This window comes from Pelmatolapia mariae, linkage group LG16_19 (genome assembly GCF_036321145.2).
Source record: "Pelmatolapia mariae isolate MD_Pm_ZW linkage group LG16_19, Pm_UMD_F_2, whole genome shotgun sequence".
NCBI classification, from domain to species: domain Eukaryota; kingdom Metazoa; phylum Chordata; class Actinopteri; order Cichliformes; family Cichlidae; genus Pelmatolapia; species Pelmatolapia mariae.
This window is the reverse complement of record NC_086241.1, coordinates 20,052,143-20,079,584: the sequence shown is the minus strand read 5'-3', so window position 1 is coordinate 20,079,584 and position 27,442 is coordinate 20,052,143. Positions and strand designations below refer to the sequence as shown.

The 27,442-nt window shown below is 38.7% G+C and overlaps 1 protein-coding gene across 1 annotated transcript; it reads right to left on the bottom strand.

The window, feature by feature from the left end:
• Positions 1-234: 234 nt before the first annotated feature.
• cckbrb (cholecystokinin B receptor b) lies at positions 235-27,442 on the bottom strand. Its single transcript, XM_063499026.1, has 5 exons — positions 26,941-27,442; positions 15,324-15,575; positions 11,279-11,540; positions 6,363-6,490; positions 235-3,992 (listed from the first exon to the last, which is right to left on the bottom strand). The coding sequence occupies exons 1-5, from the start codon at positions 27,101-27,103 to the stop codon at positions 3,454-3,456; spliced, it is 1,344 nt and encodes a 447-aa protein (XP_063355096.1). The 5' UTR covers positions 27,104-27,442; the 3' UTR covers positions 235-3,453.

The following is a 27,442-nucleotide window of genomic DNA, read 5'->3' as shown; positions in this document are numbered from 1 at the left end:
TGCCCTAAAGTAGCTCTCCCACTGTAGGACATACATAAAAGGAAGTGTGCTGTTGCTCTCTCTCGCTTTCTCTCCCTGTATATATATATATATATATATATATATATATATATATATATATATATATATATATATATATATACATACACAGGGAGAGACATCTCTCTCTCTATACATATATATAGATATATATCTATATATAGATTATATATAGATATATATCTATATATCAGAATTAGTGTGAGGGGAGTCATGTGTGTAAGAAAGACATGACAAAGACACAAACTTTGAATCCTGGTTTCCAAACTTTAACCTACTGACGAGTTCAACAGGGACACAGAAACATGAGCTTATGAGGGTTCTGGGAAGTACCCCTACATTGCACTTAACAGACTGGTTTACAAATGCAGTTTAGCAATAGGAGCAATATCTGGTGCTATAGCTACTATGTCATTTTAAGCATTAGTTGCAATGATATTGATAAACCATATTTACATCAAGCAGCAAACTCCAGGGCTAAAAAATTAAGCCATTGCAGAAGTTCCAAAAATTCCAGTCCCTACAATAGCCAATTACACCATCTCTAAAAGTGAATCAGTCATTATGTTCTTTTGCTATTTTTTATTATATCTATGGTAATATTCAGTAATTTCAGATGAACACAGGAGGGTTAATAAAGTTTTTATAATATGATATGTGGAATTTATTACCTTAGAAAGATAAAATGCCTTTTAAAATGCTTTCCATAAAGAGCAGAATAGAGGCCCAAGCACATAAAAGAAACATCTTTTATGTGCTTGGGCTTACATAATTTTTTTTTGTTTGATTATTTTTTTATGTCATGACATGAATATCACATAACAACCCACTCATTTATCAGTTGCCATGTAGCAATTTATAACATCTGGTGAATATTTGCAGCTTAAGAGTGTTTCAGAACTTTTAAACTACACTTCTAACTCCAATAGTTAGAGGAAAAATAATATTTGGTAAATATAATATTTAGTTTTCAGTGGTGATAGTCTTTGTTGTCTTCATCCCACCTGATGCTAATGCCATCATTATCAAACAGCAGCACATCCATTCAGTCACCCACATGTGGGCGACTTTAACCACTGGTGTCTTAAAACAGTACTCCCCAACTTCTACCAGCATGTGACATTTGCAACATTTGCTGCTAGAAGTAGTCAAAGTCAGGAATGAAGACGATCACAGCCCGAAGAGGCTCAATCACAGCTACAGGACTGCTTTGATCACACAACCTGGGATTTATTCAACCAAGCTGGAGGAATGCACAGAAGCTGTTCTTTTTTATATCACAAACTGTGGATGACAAGCAACGTCCAAACACTCTTCAAAACCACAACACTTTCTTCAGAACAAGTGACAAAGCCTGTTACAGCAGAGCAAGAGCCAATCTAAAAGAGCGGAATAAAGATGATGAAAAGGGCCTTCAAGAGCAGGACTGAGGACCACCTGATACATAACGGCTCCTGGAGGGTTTGGCAAGGGTTACAGCATATAATCACTGAATGTGAATCATTGTGAATCACTGTGGAGGAGCTAAATGGTTTCTTCATCCAGTTTGAGGCCACAACAGACTCACTGCAGGAACAGGATGTGGGATATTTGCTAAGGTCAGACATGTGCTAAGGAGACTACTCCAAGCATGTGCTAACCAGCTTACTGGGGTATTAGAAAAAGTCAAGTCAGGCACTATAATTCCTTTTCCCAAAAAGCCAGTCTCTGTGGACTTGAATGATTATAGATCCATTGCACTTACTGTATGGCTGTGATTATGAAATGCTTCAAGAAGCTTGCCAAGCATCACATTAAAAGCCGCCCCTCTCCCACACCTGATCCACATGAGCTTGCTTACAAAGCTAAGAGATCCTCAGAAGAGGCAATTGCCATAGCAAACCACACAGCAATAAACCACCCAGAACACCGAGGGAGCTATGTGACTATAGCTCTGCATTTGATATCACAATTAGAGACATTCTAGTCAGCAAACTATAAAACTTAGGCCTCTCATCTGCACCTGGATCAAAGTCTTCCTCATTAACCGCTCACAGAGAATCAAAATAGGACACCACCGCTCTTCCTCCATCACTCTAAACACCAGTTTATGTGCCGAGCCTGGCCCTTTGCGTCCTCTGCACTCATGACTGCATACCAGTTTGCTTGTCCAACACCTTGGCTGACAAACCAACCATCACTGGGTTTATCACATGAGAATCTATGAGAGCATACAGGAACAAGATAAAAAAAACAGTCAGGGTGATGCTCAGTGAACAACCTGACACCGAACAGCACAAAGACAAAGGAATTCGGACTGTACTTCAGGAGGAAATTAGACACTGATCTGACCCCTCTCTTCATGTGGAAAGGGCACAAACATTCAAGTTTCTGGAGGGCTTCATATCTGAGGACCGTAAAAAGTAAAGACAGGAGATAAAACACAGACAGGATGCTGATGGTGGCCTTCTACTGGGCAACAAATGAGAGGCTGGTAACATACTGCATGTTGGTGTGGTATGCAGGCTGCAGATATGAAAGTACTCCAGAGAAAATCACTGGGTGCCCCCTCTCCCGTCTGGAGGACATTGCCCATTCATGCTACCTGAGCAGAGCTGCCAACATCATCAAGGACTTCACTCACGCAGGCTTTTAGCTCAGTTTCTTCTCTCATGCAATAAAAATCAAATGAGAAAAAACAATAAAAGTGTGCCACCCATCTGGCTCCTGTGCACCCGCACTTCATTTATTAATGTACATGCAGATTTGTATATTTTATACAGGTTTTTAGATCTTTATTTATCCTAGATTTTATTGTACGTCTTAGTTATAATCCTGTATTTTAGTGAGCGTCCGTTTTTTTTACGTTGCACCACAGAGTAACATCTCAGTTTCCTTGTATATATTTACAATGACAATAAAGGCCATTCAATTTAGAAGCAGGCACTTTGTCCACAAGGCAAATGTATTATCATCATTAACACAGACAACCAGTAACTGACTGCAAAACATCAAACACAGTTTTAAAGTTACATAGCAAATCATGGGTTTGTTGTTATAGCTACATAATTACTATTTAGTTAAAAAGGCTGTCTCATATATCATGTAGCCAACCACTACTAACATCCACACCGCAAATATCTAAGCAAACAATTTGCCTCTGTCTACAACAGATAACTGTATACTCTGGTGTTGTGCTTTTTCATAAAAGCCATGGAGGTATTTACATTTAAGACTGGGTTTCTTAAGATAATCGATATATAATTTTATTCACAGTCATAAATGAAGCTTCTATACTGCTACATCACATGGCATATTTTTTCACTTCACATGAATGTCCCTATGAGCACGTGTTAAAAACAAAAAGCTGGGGGGTGTTGGGTCTCGTGTTGACTCTGTAACTGTCTTTTTTGAATTGTTGTGAATCCATTTCCCTCAACAGGTTCCCATAGTGCTGACAGTAGTGTAACTAAACTTGGACATGGACGCACCTGTCGCCATAGCGTCCTCCTCATTGTCCCGAAGCCCACGATGACGACGCCGATGGCAAGGCGCGATGCAACATGAGAACGTGGCGAGCAGAGCTTTGCGGAAGCGTGTGTTCATGAAGCAGTAAATAATCGGGTTGACGCAGGCGGAGGTGTAGCACAACAAATGGATAAAAGCGATGGGGGCCCCTGAGAGCGTCTGTGTGGCAGAGCTTTCATCAAAAGCCCGCCAGGTGTTGACACAGTACAGTGGCATCCAACAGACAAAGAACAGGACAACAATCACCACCAACATGCGAATGACTCGTTTTTTGGCCTCTAGCTTGGCTTCCGATGTGTTGCTGCGTGGCCTCTCTGCCTTGATCGCCCTGCCTGATGCAGCCATGGCAGACATCTCCATCGTGTGCGGCCGCTGGACCGCAGTCACGTAGCAACCATCTCCATCATCACTGCCAGCAGACACGGTAGAGGTCAGGCCATTTACATCTGAAATGACAAGCAGGGTGAAAGAGAGAGTATTTTGGTGTTAATTAAATGCAATAAAAACAAATTCTCAGCCAAGTTCTTTAAAACCTCATCCTCTAATGTTTGAGCAGTGCTCCTGCTTCGTGATACTTTATGCCTTTTCTGCCCTTTGGGGATGGGTCTGGATTATATCAGAGGCAAATTAAAATTCAAAACACAAAGACATAAAGGACAGACACTACTTGAAGGTTTAAGTGAACTGATGCCAAACCACTGGAACAAAACAAAAATGCAGAACATAATTAAAACAATAAAAATACTGGATATAGGTATTATTCCAAATGATTGCACACTCCGTAGCAATGAAAATATAGACATAAAACTGTGTATTACTTTAAGAATCCATTTGTCTGTACTTCATGTCAGGGCCTTCTTCTGGCATACTTTAAATCATTTAACGACACCTCTGCACCTTATAATTTTTTATCCTATGCAACTAAATTGCCACATAGTTGGAAGGAAATTATATCAACATAATGAAAAAAGCAATAAAGTCACAAACATCCTATAATGGAGTGCTGTATCCACTTGTGATGCCTTCGGCATTATTAAACTTTCAGACATTTACAGCACTTGATTAATGTTAGGGAAAAATGTTGTCTCCGTTTAGAGAAGAACGAGTTTGTAATGACCTGAAATAAAATGTGCTTGTTTACATTTTTTTTTAAATCATTTAATAACCTCAACCAAACAGTTTGTTTTTCTGGATACAAACCCATAGCTTTGTGTGTCCAAATGATTCCAATCACCGACTGCATTAAAGCTAAAAGTTTAAAATCAATTTAATTGTGAAGGAATACATTTTCTACAAGTCAGCGTTGTTAAACATAAATGGTCTTGATATCAGAGTGATTCTGCCATCGCATTAAGAATAGTTTATTCTGGGAAATCATCTTTTATCCTGCAGCCAGCTGACTAACTCCTGTGTAAGGTTATTTCGGAGTAATTTAAAGCCCAACTTCTTGCCTTCATAGATGGAATATTAGCAAGTAATTCTTACTAGCCTATGGGGGTATTACAATTCAATAAAGCAATTTAAAAACCTTGCCTTTCCTCTATGAAGAAAGAATAAAAAAGGATTTAGAATTAAGAGCCTCAAGGTACCCCATACAAACAAGATCTGGTATTGTAAAGCTACCGAAGCACCTGCTGGATTATTAAACATATTTCATAGAGGCAGTTTTGCAGTCTGTGAGGTAAGATGCAATTTTTCAATCTCTTCTCCTTCCCTGTTTGTTTTTAATCCATATTGTTTTCCTCCAAAAACTCTTTTTATATTTGTACAATCTCTTTCTCTCTGAGAGCAAACAGATGGTAATGTCCATGCCTGCAGCTGCCAGCCAATCCATCCTCTAATGGAGCATCAGCAAGGACAGTCAGTGCTGCTATCACCCCAGACACGAGTTTGTATTCCGATAAAAGGTTATGTTTCACTTAGCCTGCGCACACTACAGCAATTGTAGCACTAATGAAATTCTTGTACTTAAAAAAAAAATCCTCATAATTCACACAAACCCTGTAGAAAAAAAATGTAAGGTTAGAACTTGTTTGGTATGAGCTGATAAGAGCTGTAGCATTCAGTAACGGAGAGTTTCATTCAACAGTGAAATCAAAACAAGAGTAAAGTCAATTAGAGAGCACTGACTGATCTGACTCATTTATATCATATAAAAAACTCAATTGAATTACTCATAAAATGTCAATGTATTAAAAAAAACCATCTACTTTGTTTTTGTTTTTGGAGTCTATTCGACTATTTTGTGCTTTTAACTGTTTAGTGAAAATACTAAGTATACTCTCTGTATACTGGAGCTACACACACAGATGAACTGAAATACAAAACCAACAAAAGTTCTATATAAACATTTAATATGAAGACGTTTTTTACTTCCTTTAACAAATCATTTCGATGAATATTTTTGCGATTCAGTTTAAAAGTGTAAAAAGTATGAATACAAGTAAAATTATTGTTATGGCACATTGATTCACCTGTCCATTTACTGAATTACTGCTCTTTTTCTCCAAAACATAAGTGTTAATATGCATGTCCTTTTTATATTTATGTATTTATATTTATATATATTTGCCTCATTTTATATGATAGCTATGCTGTATGTTGTATGCATGCTGTTATGACAACTCGATTTCCCTCTGGGATTAATAAACTTTCTCTGTTTCTGATTCTGATATAAACGTTGCTGTAGTTTTCTCTGTTTTTTATTGTTGTTTTCTTGGAACCAGATGGCTTTCTGGAACATTAATTCAAACTTACTATTTTCTTTATGTTTTCTTTTATGTTTTCTATAAGCACTGTAGTGTAAACGGCCTCACCTGAAGAATCTTTTTTATGGCCCATTTCAAACTGGATGCCTCGATAAAGTTCTCTCGAGATCAAACCATAGGCCACGATCATCATCACGCCTGGAATGGCGAACAGTACAAGCAACAGCAGAATGTACCTAAAAGAGAGACGAGAAGTTTAAAAATCCAACCACAGTGGACAAAAAATCCAATAACACGTGAACTCCGTGTACTGAGTTGCAGTCTGTATATATCTTATGAGTAACGCATTCATCACGTGCTTTGTATGTTTGCCTGTTGGTTTGTTGGGTCACAGCAAAGCATTGCATTTGAACATTTTAACATCCAACAAGCTTGTTGCCTGGATCAGAAATAAAAACAACTTGAATAAAAATGGAAACAAGTAAAGACAGTACTTCTGGAACAAAATTCATAGCAGTTGTAAATATACAGCATTATTACATGAGCGGTGTCTGCTAATGGGTCGCGCCACACTCAGGTTGAGGGCGGCTCTCAATTACACACCTGCAAATGGTACAGTGAGTGAATTTAACAAAACAGGGATGTTTTCCTGTTGGCAAAATCTGAACACTGATGGAAAAAAATCCTTCTTTCCAAAGATTTTTTTAAGTGGTCTTGAGGATTAGTTCTCCAGGCTTTCTGAAGGTCTTTCAGAGTTTGTCTTTGGTACTTAATGAATCTCTTTTCTTTTCTTTCTTTCTTCCGTTCTTTCTTTTTGTTAAGCCAGCAAATACCTACCTATGAATAATTCAAGCATAGAAAAGGAATGTAACTCAAAGAATGAACAAATGTTGTGGCTACACATAACAGACCATGAGCAAAAAAAACCCATTTTAAATTATATCTTTAGGCCCTTTGTTACAAGCAGCCGTGTTGCAAAAGCATATAATTTGTTCCCATTTATTTGGTTGAATGTATGGAAAATGCCAAAGTTAGCACAGTTTGACAAGCATAAATTAGAAATTTGGCGCCAACAAGGTGATTCCCAAAGATATTAGTTGAAAACTTGCACAGTTTTGGAATGTCCTTCACAAAGCCTGGAGACTGAAGACTACTTATAGAAATGAAAAGAAAGTAAATGTTTGTTTCTAAGCTCATTAGAATTGTGCAAACTCTGTATTTTCCTTATGTGCTGTATTCCCATGTATGTTTGGTCATATTTCAATAAATCACTGCACCTATTTCTCATTTCCGCAGCAAAATATAAATAAATCAGGCTTGAGACACACAGTATTGTGTGTCTAAATAAAATAATAATAATAATTTAAAAAAGTCTTGCAGGGAGACTGATGAGATAATGTCTCAAGTGGAGATTAGACCAATGACCTTTCCATTTTTAACAATTCCCAAGGTACTCATCTAATCAGCCATTTCATGAAGAAACACATACCGCCGAGGGACGACTGCACATTGATATTCCAGAGGTTTATACAAATACGTTCACCATTGTAGACACACACAGTGAGATAGGATTATAGTTTTCATTGAGACACACAGAAAAGGCATAGATATGCTTTAAAATGTATAATCTTTTTATGTGGACTGGATGTTTTGAGGCCATTTGCTACATAAATTGAAAATCAAATGAAATGGGATCTAGCGCTCAGTGAAAGATTCACAAGGTGAAAACAATACCAGCTCTGCTGCTGCAGCTGCTTTGCTCTATGGGTCAAATGTTATGATAATACATCAGAGACAGTGGGAGCAGAATTTATACCCAGAAGAGAAAATCAAATACAAACATGACAAATCAGACACAAATACAAAAACAAAAATAATGAGCACACAAAGATAATCACATGGTCGCCTGAAATTACATCCAAAGCATGTTTTATCATAATTCATAACAAAAACACACTGAAGCACGCTCTGTTGTCTTCACCTGTCCTAATGTTTCCACATAAACATTGAACAGACATAGTTAAAACAGGCTCCAGGTCCAAACATGGAAGTGAATGAGATATTTCAACACAGAGTGGCTTACTGAAAGGACACAGAGACACACACACCACTCATAAACAGACACAGTTCATCTAAAGTTTATTACAATAAAAATCACTTTGTGATTGCAAGTGTTGTGAAAGTAAAGAAGGAAGGATGGCCCGACAGTGGGTTTGATGATGAAGTAAAATATAGCTGGAAATGTGTGTTTATAATATGAGTAAAATGTTCTAACATATTTCCTATGAAGAAATAGGAACTTTTAATCTTCAGTCTTATAGTTGCCAAAAATATTGTTGCATGGAGTTAATTTAATGCCTGATTAAATGAAGGCTATGTGGCATGACTGAAATTTCATGGTATATTAGACCATCCTGAGTTAAAACAACTTCCACTGTGTGACTGCGTACCATATCCACTCATGGTGTCTATGTTCGTTAATCCAGGGGACATCCTTCTCTAAGTTTCAGAGCATTAATGACTTTTCAGATATGTTTTGTTGTTGTGTTTCTTATATTTTTATCAAATATGCATACAATAAATATATTACCTCACCACAATGTTAAAGAAATGAAAAAGTATAACAAATAAAATGGTCTACATAAGAGACACTGATTTTTCATCTATCTCTTTGTAGTCTCTTCTTATTTTTCTCCCACACTAGCTCATTAGGTAAGAATTAGAATTTGTAATAAAAACAACTTAAAACAAATGTCATAGTAGTAAAAGAAGACATCAACTTCCACAATTACCCTAGCCATAGCAAATAAAATCTTGTAATAATCAGTAAACCTGAACTTTTCAGAAAACACTGCAATGATGGGTCTTGGTGCTGCAGGTGTACTTGGTGTGGTATGTAATTCACTTATTACAAGGTGTTGCTTCATATAATTGATTTGGCAGAGTTTTATGTCCCTCCTGTCACAATCCCAAAGGGGATTTGTATCTCCAGCTGGAATCAAACTTGGCAAGAGAATGTGTGGATACTATGGATACTTGATACATAGCTCATATACACACATATATACACATGGATACAAAGGCTTTATTGTTATGAGGAAAAATAAATAAGTCGCCAGCAGAAAAAAAAACATTGCAAACTGACAAAACAGAACATTTGCCAGTTTGCTGTTCTGGAGCATTCAGACGTGTGTTAACACAACGCCACAATGGACTTCCCAGCAAACCACCCCCCTAAGGTTAGACTGTAGAACAGGGGTCCCCAACTCCAGGCCTCGAGGGCCGGTGTCCTGCAGGTTTTGGATCTCACCCTGGGTCTACACACCTGAATCAAATGATTAATTCATTACCAGACCTCTGGAGAACTGCAAGACATGTTGAGGAGGTAATTTAGCCATTTGAATCAGCTGTGTTGGATCAAGGACACATCTAAATACTGCAGGACACCGGCCCTCGAGGTCTGGAGTTGGGGACCCCTGCTGTAGAACAATCAAGAATATGGCATGGTTTAGGTTTGCAAGGCTATACATGAGCAAACTCACAAGACTTCTGGAGCAATGCCCTTTGGACCAACAAGACTAACGTGAAGATTTTTGCTACACTTGGCAAAAACCAAATGCAACATATCAGCACAAACATCTCAGTGTCGTGCTGCACAGCCACGGGAACTGGGTATCTTGCGGTCATTGAATTGACCATGAACTGCTCTGTATACTAAAGTATTCTAGAGTCAAATGTGAGGCCATCTGTCTGACAGCTAAAGCTTGGTTGAAATTGGGTCATGCAACATGACAGTGATCCCAAGCTCACCAGCAAATCTATAACAGCCTGTCTGGGGGGGGGGGGGGGGGGAAGAAGCTTTTTACGTCACGTTACAGAGTTATGCGAAAGTAATATAACAAAGATCGGAACAGAATTCCTCCACAATGATGTGAGAAATTGATAAAGTCGTGCAGAAATCAAGTTTTTGATGTTAAAACTCGTTTTTCAAGGTGTGTACTAAGTTTTTCATAGAACTGAAGATTTGTGTGAAAAACTTTCTTTACTGAGTTTACCCAGTTGATAAGGGTTGAGGGTAAGGGGTAAGCTGCATCCACATTGGAAGCGATTCATTCGTCATGTTTCACTTTGAAGCTTAAAGGTGGTTGCTTGCAGACATTCCAGGTTCCTGTTGCCTAGGTAACCCCTCTAATGTATTTACGATGAGGTCATATGTCAATCAGATCTTATTCTCTCATTTGCTTACCTGGAAGTTCAGAGCACTTCATCTCAGATCTCATTCACTTTGCACTGGCATTGCATGTTACAGATTACGGGCCATTAAAGTAAATTTCTGCCAATTTCTTTTCTCATAATTTTAGAATAAGAAAAAAAATTATTCCGAGAACTGTTTATTTTGTGTAATGTAATTATCTAATAATCTTTTTTTAATTCATTGTAACTTCATTTAGTTTGAAAATGTTTAGTTTTAGCTTAGTTTTTAATAGTGCCAGTGCTAGTTTTAGTCTTTTTAATTATATTTTAGCTATTTTGTATTGCATAGTGTACATACCTCTGTGTTAAGATTTGCAAAAATTAGTACAGGTATTTCAATAAATACAGACTCACAGTGTTGTAACACATCAATCAATGCCTAACCAGGCAAGTTGCAATGCAAACTATAATAACCCTGGTCATCGGCGTAATTTTGTGCTGAACATTGGGGGGGTCAAGATCTCTGTCTAAATAAATAAATAAATCTGGGTAAATTCCCAGATGATTAAACATGCAACTATTTTGCTGGTGATACCTGAAATGAGTAAAGAAAATCAACAGCCTATTTATGCACGATAATTCATAATTTTATTGAGGGGGTTATATTGGTTGGGTCTGATTATTGGGGGGGGGGGGGGGGGGGGGGGGGGGTGTCATAAGTCCCCTAATCCCCCTGGAAATTACACCCCTGACCCTGGTGATGGGTGAAGAGTATTATTTTGAACATAGCACTCATGATTTATGTTACCAAAGTGAACCAAGACACGCACCAGGTCTGCTCCGCAGTTGCGACAGGCCACTTGTGGCGACACCGGTGTGCTGTAGTGTTGTCACGGCGCGGAAACGACTCCAGGTGACTGATGATCGGATAGGGGATCATAATGATCAAGGCCAGCACCCACGTGGCAGCAATCACCCGATAGGCGTGCGAACGGGTCTGCCATACCCGTGACTTCAGGGGGTTACAGATGGCGCTATAGCGCTCAATTGCTATGGCAACCAGGCTAAAAGTGGAGATGCTCACGGATATGCCTGTTGGAAAACAAAACAAAAAAGTAAGCAGGTAAAATACTGTGTTCTTGCTATCTTGTATCTAATGACATCTTTTATTGTATTGTATAAACCTTTATTACTGCTCAGTGCCAAAAAAGAGTTTGGACCCATAATAAAAAAATAACACAAAGCAAGTAGGCTATTATCTGCAATCATAACAAAAAGCTACAGTCGGTGGAGACGTGTTTGCAAATGAATATAGTGTGAGGTGGAGACAGTTATCTGAATCATGTGGTGGAGGAAATCATGCTGGCCTGAGCCACAGATTTGATCTGCCATCCCTGTAGTGACAGGGCAAGACGGGAAATTACTCTTCACCTCTCTTATCCATGTCTTCAGCAAGAATACACAATACAGACTGAGTGTATGTGCGTGTGTGTCAGAGAGAGGGAGCAAGAGACCCTTAGGTGCACTATGGTTATATACGAAGGAAGCTTTAGAGCATCCCCCAAGGAAGCAGGAGACAATCCACCAATAGTCTCCCCTTAGGGTCTCTGTCCTTTTCTTCAGTGCACCTTAATGATGGCTGCCTTCATTCATAAGCCCCGTGCTTTACATGAGCCTTCTTTTCTCTTCAGTTCTCAAATAATTCTGGGCACAAAAGCCCTCCTGTTCTTGTTTGTTTTATTTATTTAATTTTACATATTTTAATATCGATAATTGTATTGGAATTTCCTATGTTGTTAATTTAAGTGAGGACATAAAAATGTTATGTCCTCTCTTTTTCCAGGTATCTGCGTTACAGTACATTAATTAACTACTTAAATGAAATAAGCAACCATATTACACACTGAATTAAAGACTAAAGCTTACCTCCATCTCATTCCCCCTTCAAATTATTTTAAGAGGCCATTCTGTAGAAAATATATACTTAAATATTATGCTTAACTCTTTCCACTCCGTGGACAAATATGTTTCTGCTATTTGTGCAAACGGAATTTTTCAATGGGTGCCAAGGGCGGCACATTCACTCATTTAATTGTGCTTCATTTACTCTATGTAGCAACCAATTTGGTGGAGACGCAGTTGAGAATTCAGGTTCAGTAGCCCCAGTCTAATGTTGATATTTCATCATCACATTTTATCTTTAAAGATGTAAAATTGCGCGTTTGTGCTCTAGGTTTGTTTGTTTTTTTCAGTCTGGGTTTATGAAGACTTGTTCTTTGTATTTTTAAAGAAGCTCTCAAGTGTCTCTTGTCTTTAGAAAGCTCTAGCATCACAGTTGCTGAGCTGTTTATGAAGTGGGGGATGGTGCAAAGGTGGGAATGTCAAAAAAAGGCTTCAGACTGAGAGGGTTAGGGGCACATCATCCTTGTTACAAGCTAGTGAGAATATGTGCCACTTGTATAAGCTGAAGGTCAAAAGGTGAGAGATCCTAACCCTCTGTCTGCTATTGCTTCCCATTGTTTTCACAGATTTTATTAAGGTTAAGTGAAGTACAGGATTAGAAAGCAACAGGAACACTATAGTCAGTGCATCTGAATGGTGTCTTCATTTAGTATGAAACCACCAGCTGCCACTGGTGATTGTTTCATTTTCTAATAATCCAAGTCAATCGTTTTGCAGGTAAAATTGACTTAGCTTTGCAGTCAAACTCGAAATGTAATTGCTTAGATTTAAAATAGCAGATGATGCCAAATCAGCTTGCATCAGACAAAAAGATTTTTGCTTTTGAAAAATGATACGTAATCAATGATTACGTGACACATGATTATAGATTTTCTTTTGTTTAAGCCATTATTTTTGCCTTTGCGTTAAACTTTTTAAATACAGTTAATTTGTTTGTTTTTGTTTTTTCTATTTCTGGTTGCAAAGTATTCCAAATCTGTGGGCCCTTAACTGTAAATGATGACTGACCAAATACCCTTTATAGATAACTCGATCACCATTAATAACTCCCCTCAGAGCCCAGCTAATTTACCAAAAGCCAGAAAAGTAATTCCGTAGTGAACTGAAAAATGTATCTCTTTATAATCTGCAGACAAATGTCTGATGAGGAAAGAATTAAGAAAAGTGTCCAGGCAAGCATGAATGTTGCCTATAGTAAATGCCATAATTGGAGAAAATGATGTGCTTTTATTCATCCTCATCCTTTAGTCACCAGATAGCTGCCCCTCCCTGAGCCTGGTTCTGCTCCAGTATTCTTCCTGTTAAAAGGGAGTTTTTCCTTCCCACTGTCGCCAATGGATCATCTCATTGTTGGGGTTTTTCCTTTTCATTTTTCATTATTATAAGGTCTTTACCTTACATTATTAAATGCCTTGAGGTGACTGTATTGTGATTTGGTGCCATACACATAGATTTGAATTGAACTAAAATGTAATATTTACACATTGCTTGCTAGCAAATGACAGCATCAGCTTTTAGTTTTGTAATTATTGTCATGGCCTGGGTCTGATGACCCAGAGCTCATGTATTTTTTGTATATGTTTTTCCATATGTTATGTTTTTGGTCGTTTTCTCTCCCTTTGTCCTTTCTCCCTGTGTTCTCCCGGATGTTTTGGGGTCGCTGAGGGGACTGCGACCCGGAAGTGTTCCCGCACTGGAGGCTGCCGCGCCTGACGCTCATTAGCCCTCACCAGCTGCAGCTGATAGATTCATGGGGAGCGTCTTATTTAAGAAGGTGGCGGAGCTCCAGTCGGCGCGGGATTATACTAAGTCAAACCTGAGTCGGGAGTCAGGAAAGTCGTCACGAGGGGAAATCACGGAGTGGAATCGGGTTTTTGGAGTTGTCACCTTGTCACTGCTATGGACACGTGCACTGTGTGGGATTCACAGAGGAATCACCACTGGAGTCACAGTGCTTGAATTGTATATAGTTGTCGTTTCTGTCCGCTCACCATCAATAAATCCACTGTCCTTCACTAGAGTCTCGCGTTTGGGCCCTACTTTCCCTACAACTCCACGGTCTGCCGTCGCAGCCCGTGACAATTATCTGTAACCTGCTGATTTAGATGATTTAGATTTCATACATTATTAATACATATATTGTGTATTCATTTATATAATTCATATATCATTAATACTGATTTTAAATGGTATATGTTCTTGTAAATATGAGATGGAAAGTGACTCCCATTAGTCTGGAGTGAACTCTAAATTTGCAGATATATTTGCAAAAATTTGGAGCAAAGTTACTGAAAGTTGCTTCACATTCTTTAGTTTCATGGCATTAAAATGGCTTTTGATGATTTGCTATCCTCACCACAAGCTTGAACTTTAACACTGTTCACTGAAAAGTATTCCCATACAGGCTCCCTGAAGAAATTCCCATTGGTAGAGATACTTTTAACCTCCATCAGAAGGTGTCTGACCTCTCATCTTATTGCAAACCACCGATGTGCGACTGTGCTGCTTAAAATTCAACTGAATCAGATTTATACAGCATTTCATAGCAGTTCTTCTGTATCAGCTAAAAAGATTATCACCAACATTGTACCAAAGACATTTGCACATATCGTTCTGTAAAACACAGCTATATTTACAGTGTATGTCTATATATGTCTTTACCATAGGGAAACCTAAAATTTATGCTACACATAGATTAAAATATAATAAATTGTATCTCTCCAATAAGCTTAGCTAAGAAAATTTAAGAAACTAAAATGTTCCTAAAATGTAAAAAGGTAGCTTCCAAATATCTGAAATCTGAGGCTTACTCTGGATTTATTTCACATCTTTTACAGTATAGAAACAACTGTGAAAAGAGAAGCAAATAAGTGTTTTGGGACCCCGTCCTTCACTACACCCCTTTTCTCTCACCCATGAGGTAGGTGACTATCTTGCACATGGCAGCTCCAAAGATAAAGTCCTTAAGGATGCTGGGGATGAGGTTGAAGGGCATGCAGAAGATGGCCATCATCAGGTCACTGACAGCAAGAGACAGCAAGAAGGTGTTGGTCACGGTGCGCATGCGCTTGTTGACCGTTAGAACAACAATGATCAGCAGGTTTCCGAATACACTCAGGAAGAAGATCAGCGAATAGAGCAGGATCCGAAGTGTGTGGTCTTCATCTGGTAACAAAAAGAAGAAGAACAGAGGGAATATTAGCGTGCTAAAGTGTTAGTCTGTTTTCATTCAGTGGTGTACTCTTCACTTTTTAGCTTCATAAAGCTGTCTAATTCTCGCTGTGTTTATTAAGTTGTAAAAGCCAATGAGTGAGCAGGGTCTTATCTGCTAGGATTTGTCTCTAAAAGGTGGAACGTCTGATTGTGCAGCCAACAGCAGTACAGTTGGGAGTTGTTACTGTTAAAATATTATTATTATATTGTAATGCTTTGCACAGTTTTTATTACCTTTAAACTGCGCTGGTTTGTTCGTAAAATGTTAGATGCTATTAAGCGACAATATGCCATGGCCACAATGAAGGACATTACAGTGTCGGTGACTCTGTGTCCAAATTGTTATGGTGTGAAAAGTGTCCTGACAGTTCAATTTATCCCCAGCTGAAAATTTGCAGAGTGGCACTGCTCTGTTTCCTGTCTATAAACACTGTGTTGGCCAAAAATTGTTGTGGTCCAAGAGCATCAGCAGCAACAGAGGGGACCTTGTTTTTACATCCAGTAGTGGTCTCTTAAAAATCATAAAATATTGATCATATCATTGATCACAAAATATAAGAGACACTATTCGTCAGCATCTCTTGTATTTTGTTTTGAGATTTACTTTGTGTCTGTTTATTGCTTTGGTTATGTTCTTCTGTTTTCTGTTCCCCTCTTGTTCACATTTCCCCAATTTGCCCTCAGCGTATAGTTCCTGTTCTACCTTTGTCAGTGTGCCTGATTGGCCTCATTTGCGTGCTTCCTGTTGTTCCTAGAGTTTGTGAATTTTGCTCATTTTGTTTTGTGGACTGTGGACTCTGACCTAATCAAAGGTTAGCTTTTGTTTAGCTTGTCTTCCCTGGTTTCTTTTGGCCCACTTTTGGCATAACCGTAAAAATTATTGCAATGAAACAAAAGGTTACATGGATTTAACCTTAAGTTTTAATCAATAGAAGACAATTGTGTATCTACAGAGTGATGGTGATGATAATACAGAAGAGGATTAGTGCCACTGGGAAAAAAAACATAAAAAAAACAAACAAAAAAAAAACAGAACAGTGGGCACGTCTTTTTTTTCTTCTTTTTCTGAATTCTGAGAAAAAGTCAGAATGGTGCAACTGCATAAAAATTATAGAAAGTTATGCTAGGAAAAAGGACTAGAGGTGGATGCACCTTCTTATTAGTTTAAATATTTCAACTTTGCTGTAAAAATTCACTTCATGCTGCCTCATAAAAAAATCCTGTGAGCTGGGATTCTCCCATAAGGCGGTGGACTCTCTCCTGATACCACTGGCAAGATAAATGACCCTTTTTAAGTCGAGAGGAACTGACTGTGTTAAACTTGGCTTTTAGATAGACAGAAAGAAAAAGGGGAAGAGCTTAGAGAAGAGAAAGTGAAATCATAAGCTCTGAAGATGTTATTGTAATTTGATTACAGCTGCCGGTTGTCCTGACGGCTGTATGGGGCAAATATCTGTGGAGTCATAGGTGTAACACAACTTTTATATTGGAACCTCTTTTTTTTTAATCCACGATTTTGATGATGATATTGTGGCGGGGTGTGGTTAGCGGTGCCACTGCAGAAGAGGAGTGGCGCAGTGGGTTCAGGGCGTGGTGGTAGGGGAGGCTGGCTTGGCACAGCCGGTGAACATCTTCTAATCGCACCTTCCCTATTTCAGTTGCGGCTGAGGCCGGAGAGGAGAGCAGCTGCTTATGGAGTATCGGAGCCAAGGCAGCGAACACTGAAAAGTGCTATCAAAGTGTGTGTGTAAAAAGTAACAAAATAAAAGCCATACAATGAGCCACAGAGTCCTGTCGGGTCCTGTTCACAGATATCTTGATGGGACACTGAAATGCAAAATGCTTGTTGGCTAATCACTCCTCCCAGATCCTAACAAGGAACTTAAACCATGTTTTAAATCTCGATTGTATTTATTTGAATGGGACTTGATTTGTATTCCCAAAAGAGGGATTTAGATCCCACAAAATGACAGGTCCCTACAAAATAAATAATCCAAATACAAAAAACACATACAAAGAGTCATAACAGATAACACATGCTAGGTTTTTCCAGGTCTCTCACCTACTATAGGTAGGTTTAAACATTCCCAAAGTGGATTTTTAAAATACGTTCACTGATTCATTACTTCCTGTAACAGCTGCATCCCAAATAGCCAACAAATCTCTTCCCCTCTTTATCTGGAGAACATCTGGATAGCACTAAAACCCATGTTATAAAACCCATGATACGAGGCAAGTTCATACACCTTAAAATGATGTCATCCTTTTAAATGATAAACCCTGACAGGCAGATAGTTAAAAAAAAAATTCAAGTTAGCAGGTAAAAGTCAGTATGAAATAATACTTACAGGATTACAACGACACTAAAACTATCGAGCGCATCCTTTCAAATGATTTTTGTAAATTGAATAGCAGTCTTCAGGCTGCAGGAGCTCAGCGACAACCTCTGAAAAATATTCAATTTATGTGTGATACAGTTAATATCATTTGCTTTTCATTCCTTCTGTGCCACTTCAACCAAGTTCCTCTAACACATTTGGAAGTTTTTTTTTTTCCTATCCCAAAGTTGCAGTCTCAATCTTGCATAAAAATACTGTTAAATGTAAAAGATTACCTAAAGCCTATCCCACAGCCATTGGCAGCTTCACTGGATCATATCCTGTAAAGTCCATGTTAACGGCATTCTCTCTTATCTTCACCTCGCCTCCCTTCTTAGACACAACACTCTTTTAAACAGGTTAGCTACTGTGTCTGTATCCTGGGGATTAGAGGTACCCATGTGTGCTGAATCTTGAGGACACAAATCACATCGCACACATAAGCCCGAACTTCACTGACACAGTTGTGGAGGCATGTGCAGTCAAACACACTCAAGCCTTTAATCCCCTGAAAATATACCACCGCAGTTCCTCAAAGGCACCGGTAAATTAGATTAACTAAAGTCTGCAAATATATATCAAGAGTGTCTGTGTCCTTGAAATCACCAAATTTATTGATATCCCTTTCCGTCTTCTTCTTTTTGTGTGTTTTAATTTGTTTTTAATTATTCTTTTTTTCCCACTCATTGCAGTGCCCTTTTTAGTGAGGCTATGGTCATTGTGTTTTTGTCTTTAATTTAAATCTCCTTGACTTTTAAATGTTTCAGTTTCAGAAGTCTTTTGCTGCTTTATTACTCCATTGATTCGTTTCCCCTCTGCTCTCAGTTAAAGAAGAAAGCTTTTACTGTAAAAAAAAAAAAAAAAAAATTTAAAATCAGCATCCAGACACACGACAATGTGGCTCCCACCTAATTTGCCAAAGTGCATGAGAAAAAAAGGGAGCCTAGTGCTTGTGTTTTGAGCACTGAGTGTTTTATTTAAGAATCAGGAGATGATGCCAGCATTGATTAACATTTTTGTTGCTTTAAGGACATTCCTTAAGGATCACAACAGTGAATTCCAATATAAAAAGTAGGATTAACAACGCAACATAAAAAAACCACCCAGAACCACATTTATTTGAAGTAATCCCAAACCTAACTCTTATTGACTTTTAGTAATCCACCTGGGATGTAAACATGTGTATTGTGCACAGCTGGCTGGGATAATCCGAGCTCCACTTATCTGCCTGCTTAACAGAAGGCGACGTAATGTTCAGGTCGAGCTGCAAAATCTGAACATGAATACACAAGAGCGGACATGAAGTTAAAGAGGTACATTATTGGAATTGCTTTGGTACTCCTAATGCATATGAGTATATTTATAGTTCATGGATAAAAATAGCATCATGTCTTACCAAATTGATTTGGTGCTCTTGAATCCGCCCATTCACTCAAATGTTCTTGTATCACTTAGCTTGGTCAGCAAAAAGACAGTATGCCAGTGAGTCATATGGTCTCTCGCTCTCTGTCTCTCTCTTTCACACACACACACACACACACACACACACACACACACACACACACACACACACACACACACACACACACACATCTAATGACATGTGCCTCCACCATCTGTCTCACAAACTCGTATGCAAATAAAAAGCATTAAGCTCTAATATGGTTGGTGTGCTAATAACAGACATGCGAATTGCAGCAACTGAAATTGTTACATTTGCATTGCGGGCGCAAAAGCAGAATGGAAATACGGAGACACATGATTGGCAAGAAAGAGGAAGCAACACTCTCCTTCATTACTGTCTATCTCTCTTTCACCCTCTCTTGCTTAATGAAATATGTTACACTGGCTTCTGCCTAATCAAAGCCAATTAGCTTTCCTGTGTGCTCGCTGATAACTCCCTGAGCACATTTACCAGTTCCTTCAGGACAGTCTTCGCAATAGCTGCTACTTGGCTTGTCAGTGTAGAATGGAGGCATTCTTAATATTTTACCTTTCTCTCACACAGGCCAATAACATGTCTGCAAAGGGAGCACTCTAATACTGCAGTCTTCTGTTTCACAGCGTCGCTGGGCTGATTAGTGCCACAAAATGAAAATGCGGTGCTCAATAAGTCTGTTTAAATGCTAAAATTAATATTATTGTTACTTGAACTTCTGATAATAACTTCTTTTTAAGGTTGTGAACATATTGCAAAACAGATTCATATATAACCCAAAGGGTTGACTCTGTTCATCTGGACGTAGCGTTTTCAGTGGGAGAAACGTTTCATCACTCATCCAAGTGACTTCTTCAGTCTCAGCTGACTGCAGGTTTCCCCAATCTTATATACAGCACATTTACATAATGACTGAAACTAGCACCACTGAAGGAACAATGGGCTGGGAGGTCAGTTCCTGATCTCACATCAACTGATGATGATCAATTCCGTGACCATCATCATTAATGATCAAAGAACTGACCTCCCAGCCCATTGTTCCTTCAGTGGTGCTAGTTTCAGTCATTATGTAAATGTGCTGTATATAAGATTGGGGAAACCTGCAGTCAGCTGAGACTGAAGAAGTCACTTGGATGAGTGATGAAACGTTTCTCCCACTGAAAACGTTACGTCCAGATGAACAGAATCAACCTTTTGGAATTTACTTACCTTGATGATTGACCATGGATCAAGACAGACTCATATCTACACATCCAGACTGACTGAGTAACGCTTTCATTCCAACCAAATTTTCTTTTTACTGTCTTTTAAATCTGTATTTGCTCTCCACTAGCTCCTAAATCTCATATCAGCTGCAGCTCGATAATTCAGTGTGTGTTTTTAGACTATTATTACTAGCTACCTGGTGGTATGTTATGTTATGCTGAACCAAAGCTACTTATTTGCCATTTATTTATGAGTCATTTGGTAATGATTTCTATGTAAGGGAAAGTAAATGACAAAGAAAATATAAGCATTGTTGAGCTTTTGTAAAACTAAAGAAAAATCACATAATGAACTCCTCAAGTCAGTAAACCTTCCCTGTAGAGGTGCTATAGGTATATTATACTTGGCCAGATGTGACTTATGACTGTAATAAAAAAAAGGGGGGGAAGGATGATTCAGAATTTGATGACTAGTGCTTACTTCAACAACAGGCTGTACGGTCTGTGCATTTTTCATACAGTGAAATCTTCGTTTGTGAAAATGGGCCCACATCTTGATTTAACACATTTATTCTATATGGTTATTGATATTGGTAAAATATCTTAAATAAGGGTAAGAAACAAAATAGTAGTTGACAAGATAAGATGAAAGTGTTTTTGCACAGACTTTAGAAAAACAATTTTTTAACCTACTGTATTGTAGTTGAGATGGTGCAGGGTAACCCCCAAAGCACATTTTATTCCTTCTTTTCCTTCTGGTTACTTTTGCCTTCTTTCTCATTGCTGTTTCTTCCAGAAAACAGATCCAAAATGAAACTAACATCTTAATGTAATTTTTATACTAGAATTAGTAATTACTACTAATTAGTAATTTCTAAAGAATTGGTGCTTAAGGAAGATTAAAGCACTAAAGCTATATGTTGCAATTTACATCCACAGTTATGTGTCCACTGTCTTTTCGGATGCACAGTGCTTCCTCATTCATTACTTTATTGCACTTATCACTTACTTGTCAATCAAATTTTGACTTTAGACAAGAATTTAAAAATGCATTGTTTAAATGATGATTTCATTTATTAAGGGTAAAAGTTACCCAGAACTGTTTGGCCCTGTGTGAAGAAGTAATTGCCTTCTAAACTTGATAACTTGTGCCACTCTTGGGAGAAAGTGCAATAACTGGCACTGAGTCTTTCACAACAATGTGGAGGAATTTATGCTCATTCCCCCCCCCCCCCCCCCCCCCCCCCCCCCCCGAATTGTTTTAATTTAGTCACACTAGATTTTCTGGTAGAGAGTAAAATTCCTGGTTACATCAATCATGGCAAGCTGTCCGGAGCAGCAAAGGAGCCCCAGAACATCACACTACCACCACCATGTTTAACAGTTGTTATCATCTTCATTTTATAAAATGCTTTATTAGTTTTCCGCCAGATGTAGCAGGACTCAAACCTTCCAAAAAATCTACCATCAATCCACAAAATATTTTTCCAAAAGTCTTGTGGGTCATCAAGATGGTTTATGGCAAATCTGAGAGGAACCTTTGTGTTCCTTTAGGTCAGCAGTGGTTTTCTCCTTGAACTCTCCCATTTTTGCCCAGTCTCTTTCTTATTGTTGAATCATGAACTTTGACCTTAACTGGACCAAGTGAGGCCTGCAGTTCTTTAAAAGATGTTCTGGGTTCTTTTGTGATCTCCTGGATGAGTCATCAATATAGTCTTGGAGTAGTTTGGTAGACCACTCCTGGGAAGGTTCACCACTGTTCCATGTTTTCTCCATTTGTGGATAATGTCTCTCACTGTGTTTGACTGGAGTTTCAAAGCCTTAGAAATGGCATTGTAATCCTTTCCAGACAGATAGATGTCAACAATTTTTTTTCTTAGCTGTTCTTAGGTTTCTTGTGATCATGGAATAATATATTGCTTTTTATTGGTTGCTCTTTTTTTTTTTTTTAGTTTAGATAAACTAGCTGCTCCATAACATTAAGTTAGCAATCATGACCAAGACATCCGCTATACGCTTAAAAATAAGGCAGGAATGTCCAGTATACTTCATACCGGCCAGGTCAGTATGAACAGCTTTTTCCGTAATACATGAAATCATGCATTAAAAACTGCATTTTTGTAATATTAAAATTTGTTTGACCATCTGAATCTAAGTGTGAAAAATATGCAAACAAAAAAGAGAAAGAAACCAGGAAGGGGCAAATACTTCTTTACACTGTAAAATGTCATCACTTCACCACTGTATACTGAGCTTTGAGCCAAGCTAACATTACCTATTACGCTATATTTTAGAGAAAGGCAAAATATAGGGTGGTTGGGGGTTGAATTTTTTTTTTTCTTAGAATGATTGTTTTCTTTTTTCCCTTGAGAGATTTGAGAAAACAATTTTATAAAATGAGAAATGACAGCTTAGACCTCAGGAAGTTACATATTAGCCTGAATTTTTGTAATTATCAGCATATTTGAATTCTGGCCCGAAAATCTGGCCTGAAAATTTGCGTCTGGTTTTCTTGTTATACAGCAGAATGGGCCAGATAAGGAAAACAAATCAAATCAGACACATACGGACAGACACAAACATAACGCAGAGGCCAGAGCTGCCAGTGAGGCAGAGAAATATCATGTAATGGTTAATGTTGCAGGAAATTACTCTATAGATAGGAAGCTATTACTGATACCAACACTGACCATTTGGCAAGGCTTTGTTTGTACCCAGCTAAACCAAAAGTCTTTTCAGTTTAAAGAGCCAAATGACAGAAGGGAAGCCTGTAGCACATCCACGTCTGGCCACTGACGCTGACACACAGTCTGCTCTCTGTTTACAGACTGCAGGAAAAATCACTTTGTTTTAACTGCTGGGGGTTTTCTGCTTGCAATTATCCGAAAGAGGCCAGATATGCTACTTTAGATCATGTGTCATTTATTTCTTGTTCGGCTCCATTGCCAGCACATATTGTTTCACCATGTCATAGAGAGATACATCTCTGAATTTGGGCAGATCACACAGAGTGCACGCAAGATGTGGGCCGTATTGGACACCATTGATTGTTACACTTTTTTTTAATGCAGGACAAATGTTCAAATAATGTGCGACAGCATATCTAACATGTCATTAATAACAACTTACTAGCCATTAAAGTGCTGTTTAAACACTGCAGAGCAGATGCTAACAAATCACCTGTAACAATTCAACTGAATAGTAAAGTAAGCCTGTTATTTAATATGTTAAATTATGAACAAAAGAATAAGAGTTTGTATTTTGTTAATGAATATTAAAGGTTTCATATGTTTCTTGCAACCAGTAGCTATACAGGATATTATAGATAATTAACTAACCCTGCATTTCACCAGTCTCTTAAACATATGCAACACCCATCGTTTTAAATCCCAGTATACCCTCGTGTCGCTGTGCCTGTGAGAGGAAAGCTGGCTCGTCTCCTGTTAGACCTAGGTATTGGTAAATGTCACATCTAGTGGCTAATCCAGCAGGGTAAATGCCACCTAAGCCTTGTCACTAAGTCAACACCCCCCAACCCACCTCCACCCCCCAACCGAACAGTTGATTGCGGCAACGAGCAAACCCATTTACTGCTGACTGACAGACTACAGCATGCAATCTACAGAGTCTCCCATCACAGCGGTCAGCATGCAGAACATTAGGTTTGCTGCTTGTCCCACAGCGCAGGCATGTATTAAACACCTCAGCTCTCACAGGCAGAGTGAGAAGCGAGGGTGTGAGCGACAGTAGATGGAGCGCTGAGAGAAGTGGTGGGAGAAAAAGAAGAAATGAAAGGAAAAATTGTTACATTTTTGTACATTTTACTTTGGGGTTTTTTGTTTACTAGACACCTTTTGTTTTGCATAAACTGCTTTCTGAAAACAGATTTGAAATGGTGGTTTGCTCCTGGCACTGACAACAGACCCCTCTTTCATTATTTTTCATCATCCTCTCCAGAAATTGCCTCCTGCTGCTTGAGTGACAAATTATGCGCCGGTTTTCCAGTATCCTAGATAAAGTATAAACATTTTTATTGATTCTATTAATGAAAACCAAGCAACGTGTGACAAGCTTCCTGTGAAGCCACAGTAACTGAAGTCTACAGCGATGATGTAAATCCATGTGCCGTGAAGCCCTTAGAGAATACGTAGGTGTCTTTTTTTTTTTTTTTTTACCTTTTTTTTCTCGCTTTTTGTTTTGTTATTTTTCTTTTTCAAACCTGAAACAACACCTGGACCGTGTTGAGTGTGAAACCATTTTGAAAGGTGTCTGCAGTCGAGCAACATGTTTCCACCTGGAGCTTGCAGAGGTTTGGCCTTACTTTGACATGCGCTCGCTCCCACTTTGTGCCTCGCTCAGGGGTGAATGCCAGTATCCATGGTGAAATGCTCACAAAGCAGCGGATGTACATAGACATTTTGCAGAGCTACCCTTTTTTTGTTACCAGGTTATTCCAACAATTTTGTGTCATATTTCTGTCTTCAGAAAATGTGCATTAAATTCTCCCATTTAATACTTACAGCACTTTCCCTTTGTGTTTTCCATTTTTATGGCAAATTTCATTCACAACCTACTGTAAATCATGCAGTATCATAGCTTGGCTTTTAGTGTACCCTCTCCTCTTACACACATATCAAATGATTTATACAAAAAAACACTCTTTGGCAAACAGGAGGAGCCTGGACAGGAGATATCTCACTGATCAAAATAAATGTCATCCATTGAGGAAGGATAAATTTACTAAATCCCTGCAGACTACATGTGGTCCACGGCACGCTACTTGAGGTCACCAATCTGCATAAAACATACATAACTCTTTCAAAGTCTGACAGTGATGCAACTCAATCTGCCTGATAAACACAGAAGGGCAGAAAGAGGAGATGAGAAGAATGATTGACAGATGTGGAGAAGCAATCAATTTGGGAGTGACGGAGTGAGAAATGACGGTGACAGCAGCTGCACTGGGTCCGACACTTTAATTTGATCTATTTATATGATCATCTGAGATCAGTATGAAGTGCAGTTAGGAGATACAGTGAGAATATTAACCAGAGAGAAAGAACAGCCTGATTTGAAGGAGTGATTGACATGTTGTGGGGGAAAGAAAATATCTTAGTTTGCTGCATATAATATATCAAACACATCTGCTGCCAGGCTCGGGAGACACAAGCCACCTTACATTGATCTGTACTTGTTAGATGTGCCCTCAGCGGGCTTGTAATTTGCAGTGTTCTAATTCAGCCTCAGTTTGAAATTGCTTACCACTGGGAGGTGTAAAAGATCGCGTGTAATGATGGGAATGATTGAGGGAGAGGCAAATCAATCATCATCGCCTACAATGCACTACAGTTTAAAGTCTTATAAAAGGGGTACAGGTATCTGTCATTTATATAAAAGTATACTGACACTATGCTGCTCACAAACACACACATAAACACACACACGCGTAGGCACATGTGGCAAAACCACCTCATCCAAACACAGAAACACCGACAAATTCTGAGGAGTGAAGATTGATTGATAATGTAGCAGCTGGAAACAGGACACAGGAAATTGCAAGTGTGATGATGCACTCAAATGTCTTTTTTTTTTCCTCCAAAATTTATAGATTTACATAGGGGGTGGGGGAAGTCTATGCATAAGAGGTGCTGTGTTCTCATCACAATTTGGACAAAGTGCATTAAAATGCTTTAGGAAGAGAGTTGGCACATTGGACTGGGATGACCGTGAGGCACAGCCCTGATGTGACTTTTTTTTATGAATAAATCCCCTGTGTGGCCAGGATTAGATGTGCCTCTCTGTCTGTGTGCATCCTCTTTGATCTGTAATTCACTGCTGCTCTGTACACTTTTTTGCTTAAAATAAATAGAACCTAAAAAACCAGTCTTACTGTAAAAAAAAGTATTAACACACCTCCATATACTCCCAATAAACTGCTAAGTCCTAAAGACTGAAATGGTATCGGACAGAAAGTGAGTTTGTCACCTCCAGGTAAAATGTTAAGCACAGAATGCTTTTACCTTAAGTTGTTAAAAGCACAGATTCTTATTGTATCTATTGTAGTTTTAAGGACTTGAAAAACAAAAACAATCCGTTTTAGTTTCTCTGAAATCAGAGCTCACCAGTCCCATCACATCCCAATGAAGTCAATACTACAAATTAAACTTAAGTTGGACATTGCATACAGTCTGCGAACGTATACGCTTCAGTACAGATAATAGCACGTTAAAATTAAATAAAGAGACATTATGGTGGCACATTTCATTAAAAGATGAGCTATGTGTGTGCGCGCTCACCTCTCTGCCTCGCACGCTGAGGTATGAGGAGTGTGGACGCGTTGCCGCAGGCGATGTTTGTTGCCTCCAAGCTCCCGTTACCCGCTCCGTTTTTCAGCGCGTCGACCTGCGCTACAACGCACTCGGGGTTGATGGATGTCTCATTTCTCACGTAGTCAGCCATGATTCTGATTTAATGTTCGCAGCGTAAGTTGATGCCGTATAATATTAGGAAAAAAATCAAAGGAATTCGAGCCTTTAAAGTGTCAGATAACACTACTCTGCATCCACTGTCCATCACACTGACTGATTGAGGTATAAGTTGTCTTTTTCCCAATTTGCAAAAGAAAATAAAAATGTAAAAACAAAAAAACTAGATTAATGTCCTTTCTTTTATTTTTTTACTCCTTCTCGGTTACTGTAGATGTGTCTCAGTGAGCGTCGCGCGTTAATCGAGGGCTGGTGCGCACCAGGAGAGGTGAGCGCGGCGCGCTGCTGCGCTTTTGCCAAATGAACTGCCAGA

Bases quoted from the DNA above. Each gene is read 5' to 3' on its own strand.
- cckbrb (XM_063499026.1), bottom strand. From the start codon at position 27,103: ATGGCTGACTACGTGAGAAATGAGACATCCATCAACCCCGAGTGCGTT. The intron at 6,491-11,278 runs GTGCGTGTCTTG...TCTCTCTTTTAG, and splicing joins GCAACTGCGGAGCAGACCTG to GTACATTCTGCTGTTGCTTG. The intron at 3,993-6,362 runs GTGAGGCCGTTT...TTGTCATTTCAG, and splicing joins CCATAAAAAAGATTCTTCAG to ATGTAAATGGCCTGACCTCT.